At 37.7% G+C, this 6,922-nt stretch overlaps 1 protein-coding gene across 1 annotated transcript in view; it reads left to right on the plus strand.

Moving 5' to 3' along the window:
- LOC107704188 (hepatic triacylglycerol lipase-like) overlaps positions 1–6,899 on the plus strand; it is a 9,368-nt gene extending 2,469 nt beyond the window's left edge. Inside the window, exons 2-6 of the mRNA XM_016507075.1 lie at positions 775–941; positions 1,977–2,156; positions 3,662–3,779; positions 5,253–5,486; positions 6,634–6,899. Of these exons, the coding sequence (XP_016362561.1) occupies positions 775–941; positions 1,977–2,156; positions 3,662–3,779; positions 5,253–5,486; positions 6,634–6,899 (965 nt within the window). The remainder of the gene's footprint in view (positions 1–774; positions 942–1,976; positions 2,157–3,661; positions 3,780–5,252; positions 5,487–6,633) is intronic.
- Positions 6,900–6,922: the final 23 nt, after the last annotated feature.

The following is a 6,922-nucleotide window of genomic DNA, read 5'->3' on the forward strand; positions in this document are numbered from 1 at the left end:
ATTTGACCAGTTTGGCTGGCTTAAACATGCTGGTCAAGCAGAAAATTGCTGGTAATTGCTGTAACACTTGTTGCACTGCTGCAGCTCAGGTAATGTGTCAGCTCTCTGAATCCTTATATGTCTCTACAAGAGATGAAGCCACACACAATTATCTCAATGATTGGGATTAAAATAACTAAACTACAAGGTAATATTAACACACAAACAATGCATATACCAGAGGGAATTAAAGCAAGCTATTTATTTTTATGAATAATAAACGTCTTCAAAACTTCACTACAAGGCCCATTTACAGCATGCATCCGAAAATTAATCGAAACATCCACAGAAACAAGTTATATACTATAAAGTATGACCACAAATTCAAGTTTCAATATAAGATAATAAAGCCAAGCACACGTTAAGTACTTAGCAGATAAATGCTTAACGTAATATATACGATAATTATTAAACATATGATAGCAAAAACATTACAGACTACTCACCGTGCTCTCTCGTTGTCAATAACGCCGCCCCTCACTTCCGGTTCTGTGGCTGCGGTTCTGAAACTGCTGGTGCTGCGGGTCTGCAGCTGGATACTATTGGATCCACCAGCCGGGTTAAAGCATGCCATGGAGCTCTTATTTTAGACTGACACAGCAAACTTCACTGTCTAATTGCATGTTCTCAGAGAAGCTCTTTGAACGTTTGCCATGGAAAGTCCTGAAAGCCGCAGGACGGCGTGATGGGACGGGGCTTCGTGCTCTGAAATTACACATCTGGGTTTAATTTTAGCAGAGACTCCTCCAGTAAAGACGGTGCTGAAGTCCAGCTTCCATCTGTATCACGAGGGCAGTGTGTTTGAGGAGACCTGCGCCGTGGTCCCGTTCCAGTCCGAAACCCTCCACAGATGTGCCTACAACCGCAGCGACCCGCTGGTGCTGATTATACACGGCTGGACGGTGAGAGAAACAACACACAACGGCCTTTATGTGGCTCGTAAGAAGGTCTTAAGAAGTCTCAATTCACCCCTCCACAAATTAAGGTCTTAATTGAGAGCAGAAACTCTTAAATTCATAAAGTCACGGCATTAAATGTTGCACGCACTGCAAAGAATGAATATCTTCCTCAGTATTTTTGTCTTGTTTTCCAGTACACATATCTAAACATCCTTAAATCAAGATACATTTACAAGAACAAGAATAGCAAGAATAACAAGAATAATCCTTAGAAGAACAATAGGGCCCTTAGGGCTTGGGCCCTAAATATCTGTCAGTAGGGAATAAAAACTTGTTTTCTGATTCCATTGGCAGATATTTGTTGTCATTTTAATCAAAAACTCACTGAAGGAAGCATTAAACACATAAAACAAGGCTTTATATCTCATGTCATTTTGCATCTCCAGTGAATGTATCTAGATTTAAGGATCTTTAAACATTTGCACTGGAAAACCAGACAGAAACACTGAGGAAGAACAGCACTTTAATGCAGTGTGATCAGAAGGAACAGTAGAAGATATTCCAGTATTCTAGCGTTTGAGAGCAGAGAAATTCAACACTTAAGATGTTTTCGTAAAATGCTTTAAAAACTAAAGGAAATTAGTTAGAAGTTGAATTCTTAAACTCTGAGGTGTTGCTAATACAACTCAAGTTGACTCAGATTTTTATATTGTGTTCCATTCAATTTTCCATCTTTACATGTTCTTGGAAATGTCTTCAATAATCATAAATCTACCTTCATAAAGTAGTTCCTCCTATTGAAAGCAATCTGTTTAATGGTCACAGAGCTGTTTCTCAGGCAAAGCGAGATCATATCTGTGTTTACTGCCTGTTAAACGCTGCGTATCGCTGCTTTACGACTCAGTTCACAAGCCAACAAACATGTAGAGCAGACAGGAAGCTCCTCGAGACGGAGGACACGGGAAAGACTTTGAGCGATGGCTTTGTTTTGCCGCATGTTTGAGTGTGAATGACGTCAGCTCTTCCTGCTGCTCTCAGACGAATGGACGCATGGAGCCCTGGATCTTTGATCTGGCTTCTGCGCTGAAGGTCCGGCTCGAGCGGGTCAATGTTCTCATCAGTGATTGGAGGAAGCTGGCGCTTCAGCCGTATCCAGTCGCAGCCAAGAACAGCAGACAGGTGGGGAGGGACGTGGCCGCGCTGCTCAAATGGCTGGAGGTAATGAAGGTCTTGAGTGGAAACGTTTGCTGAACCAAACCCAACACAAACCTTATTTCTGGGGTTCTCAGAAGGGGAAGTCATCATAGTTGGGTAAACATGTATAGTGGTGCACGGAAGCGACAGCAAATATATGTTTTGTGTTCCCATTTGCTCTTCTACGACTCTTCAACAGAGGATAAAATATGGAGAGATTGATTAACCCAGCTAACAAAAATATGTTTTGAGAACATTTCGCTAGCTTCCCCAATCACTTTTTGAGCATAGACAAGAAACTTAAACTGCTGTAAATCTTGAATGTTTTGAAGCACAGACTTGTTTCAGTTTGGTTTCTTAATAAAGATGACATTTTGCAGACTGAAGTGGAAAAGGCTAAAAAATAAATAAATAAAAACCAAAATAAGTTATAAAAATAATGTTCATTATTATGAATAATGCACAAAATACTAATTTTATATTAGAAATATGTATTTTTCAAAACGTATAAAAATCAAAGGCATAAATCTAAACAAGTTGTGTTCCAAATTTGAGGTTGACATCTCAAAAAATGAGATTTCAGTCAGATTTAGTTTGGGTGCAGCACCTAACGTTTCCACTAGATTCAGCTCCCATTTTTGACTGCAAACAGTACAAGTCTGATGAATGTTTTTCTCTACAGACTCTGGCGACTCTGTGGTCATTCTTTTAGAGCTATCAGCAAGTTTACCAGGTTTCGTACCATTCCGATGAAGTACATTTAAAAAAAAATAAAAAATAATAATAAAAAAAACTATAAAAATTCTTCAGTCAAAAATGGCCGAACAGGGTTAAATAAAAATTTTTCTTGGTTATGCGAATGTCAAGCAAACATTCCATTGTATCATTTTGCAAACATTATTGGAATTGTTACTTTTGAATGTTCTCTCAACATTCTGAAACAAGAAGCAACATTTAAGAAACTTTAGATGAACATCCAACTAAAACGTTTCATAATGAAAATGCTCTGTGAAAAATGTATAAATAACAGTTTGAGAGCATTATTAAAGACCAGATAACTTTGAACAAACGTTCTATTACACCGTGTCCTAACTATACGCGACGCCGAGTGAAAATCTTTTCCATGTTAATCTTTTTGTCCTAACCAGCCGCTGGAACAACAGCATACAAACTGTGAAAATGATCATCTGAAGTACTGATTATGTCTTATTCAAAGTTAAAAGTGTCTAATGTGAGTTTGAATATCATATTGTGTGACATTTATAACCATACTGAAAGCAACAATAGATAGTTTACCTCAGATCTTGAAAATAAATTAAAGCAAAAATGTGCGTTAAAACGGCAAACCAACGAGTGTATTCCATAACAAAGGTGGTATCAGTCACTCAGTATGTACTTTTAATAATGTTAAAAGGGTTTAATATTTATGAATTACATTATAATCGAGTGCAGTGCGACTCTGGGAGGCTGTGATATTTGTATCTAAGAGTGAACCGCTTGAGTCCTGATGGCACTTCCTCTCTGGACAGGAAGTGGCGCAGCTCTGCATGGATGACGTCCATCTGATCGGCTACAGTCTGGGAGCGCATGTGGCCGGATTCGCTGGAAGCCATTTCAGAGGACTGAGGAAAGTGGGCCGCATTACTGGTAAGATGAAGCCAAGCACGTGATCAGACAGGATTTATCAGATCTGGAGATTCATCTCAGCGACTGTCACTCCGTCTCAGACGAACATGAACCATAAACATCAGAGCCACAAGCACACACATGCTGGAGAAGCTTTACCTTCAGATTTCATCAGAATACACAGCTGAATGTTTGAGCACACAATGGTGCAGACCATCATCTGACCGCTGGTGATGGGAATTCCGGTTCTTTTTAGGGATCCCGGATCATTTGGCTCAGCTCAGCAAAAAGAACCGTCTCTTTCGGCTCCCAAACAGCTCTTTATTTAGTACCAATTCTGCCTTTTATGTTCCCCCTCATGGCAAAAATATCACGATTTTTTTTAGAAATATCATGATTCACGATTTTATGACGATTATTTGTCATGTTGGTTTTTCTGTTTTGCAAGCTGTTTGAGCATTACAGCCAAACTAATTTACCTATTATAAAGACAAAGCCTTTCAAGGTAACAAAATATACAAAAGTATGGCAGTTATTTAGGCCAAAGTGGGTGAAGATAAAAATCTGTCATTATTTTATCTTTGTTATTAAAAAATTAGAACAAAGATACACATTGCAAATACACATAGTATAAAATAAAATAAACAGTGTTTTATTTTCAGGTAGGCTACAATAGGTGTATTGAGCATTCAAAAAATCATTATTCCATCCCATTATTTTGTCTGGTATTAAGAAAGTAAAAATAAACAAAAAAAAAACAGGTGCGCACAACACGCAGAGTAACGTTAGTTTCGTTTTGTGTGAAAACATGGAGGAAAGCTGGGAGGTTTTAATTATACATATTAATATGAATCAATTACATGAATGTACCTCTGAAGGTTCTGACTGTCTTCAGAAAAGATTAGATGGCATTTTGTTTTCACCTTCGCTCCATGTAATACCTAATAAGTATTTATGGAGCAGATAAAATACAGATAATCATTTATTTATCAGTTATCATTTTGACAACTCTTTTCTTTGTGAGGAGGTAAAATGTGAGGTTTACTATTTTATGAAACCTTTTCAAAGTGTTATTTGAACATTTCGTACATGTTATTAGATAAACTGCTGTCAGTCATGTTGTCATTTAAAATCTGGCCATCATTGGTAATGTTTTTGTTTTAGTGTTTATGCACACAAAAAGTAAATTTTTTGTTGTTTGTCGATTTTAAATATAACACTTTGTGAAAGGATTTATGTGTCAGTAGTTTTTGAAAATTTCCAGCACATTTTAACAATACCGTGATAATACTGATAACTGTGACCATTTTGGTCACTATAATCGTGATAAGAAATTTTCATACCGTCACATCTCTAATCACTAGAATGAAGAAGTGTAGATTTTAACATGACTCAGATGTGTAGAGAGATGCCCACGTTCTCCACCGGTGTCTTTCAGAGTCCAGATCACTGAGTCTGGATGAAGCACATGAAGTGTTTGTGTGTTTGCTGCAGGTCTGGATCCGGCCGGGCCACACTTTGAGGGTCTGCCGGCGTTTGACAGACTGTCTCCGGACGACGCTCAGTTCGTGGATGCTGTCCACACCTTCACCGGCTCCAGCATCGTGCCGGGCGTGGGAATAAAGCAGAGCGTCGCTCACGTCGACTTCTACCCCAACGGGGGCTCCTTTCAGCCCGGCTGCAAGATGCTGGACATTTACAGCAACGTCTTCCAGTACGGCCTGCAAGGTACAGCTGGACAAAATATGGACACATTTGATAGGATTCATTTGCATTTATTTACATAAGAGGCCATTCAAACTGGACGTGTTCTTGTGTGTTTGATTAATTACACAAAACGCAGAAATCTTTTTTAAAACGTTTTTAAAAGATGAGTCAGATTCAGAAGCAGCTGAATGAGGAATATGTCTTGGTGACTGAAGCTTCCAGTGCACAGCAGACTTATATCATATATGAACTAAATATAAACTATAAATTAACCATTGTTATATATTAACTAAAACTAAAACCATAAAAACATAAAACATTTTTTTTAATTGAAATTTATTTTATTTAAGCTAGTTTCTAGTTTAACTTGATGACTAAAGTAAATAAAAGTAAAATTAAAATTAAAATGTATCATAACTATATAGACATGCTTACATTAAAAACAACAAAAAGTAATAAAAATGACAATAAACAACAACAAAATTACTAAACTGTAACTGAAATTAACATGAAACTATATCATATATAAAAAATATATATAAAATATCACTGCAAAAAATGGTTATCTTTCTCGTTTTCTAGTACAAATATTTAAAGGTTCTTGAATCAAGATTAGCAAAATGACTTATGATATTAAGCAATATTTTATGAAAAATTGATCAAAATGTTGTTAATTTTTGCTTATTAAAAAATCTGCCAATGGGGTAAGAACAATCATTTTAATTCAAAGGGAAACAATATTATTTTTCTTGCCCTGCTAGCTTTTTTTTTTTTTCAATTTAAGCAAAAACATACATAATTTTGATAAATTTTGCAGAAAACAAAACTTAATATGTTAAGTCATTTTAGTAATCAAGTGAATGCATCTTTAATACAAATAATATTTAGATATTTGTACTGGAAAACAAGTTTAATAAATGGTTATATTGCACATGAGATGATGCATTATGGGGATTGATGAGGCTGTCTGTGCTTTAACTTTTTTAATGGCACACACTCTTACAAAAACATTACACTTATGTGAAACAGCAGGCTCAACTGAAATGCGTCTGCCTAGTGCATATTTACATACACCCAACGATTAAAAATAGAGCGCAAACAGCGCCTCACCTGCTGTTTCACAGCACAGTGAACATAGTCATTTCCACACAGACACTCTGTTTTATAGGAGTTCCCAAGACCATTAAATGCGCCCACGAGCGTGCCGTCAAACTCTTCACCGACTCCCTCATCAACGCCAGCCAGCCCATAATAGGCTACCGTTGCCGTGACGACAGTGCCTTCAGCAGAGGCCTGTGTCTGGACTGCAAGCAGCTGCGCTGTAACACACTGGGCTTCGCTGTGCGGCACGATCGATCAGGGAGGAGCGCTAAAGGCCTGTTCCTCAGAACCACACCGCAGCCGCCCTACAGAGGTGTGTGTGTGAGTGTGTGAGTGTGTGTGTGTGAGTGTGTGTG

Source organism: Sinocyclocheilus anshuiensis, unplaced genomic scaffold (genome assembly GCF_001515605.1).
Source record: "Sinocyclocheilus anshuiensis isolate Anshui unplaced genomic scaffold, SAMN03320099.WGS_v1.1 scaffold1228, whole genome shotgun sequence".
In the NCBI taxonomy this organism is placed as follows: domain Eukaryota; kingdom Metazoa; phylum Chordata; class Actinopteri; order Cypriniformes; family Cyprinidae; genus Sinocyclocheilus; species Sinocyclocheilus anshuiensis.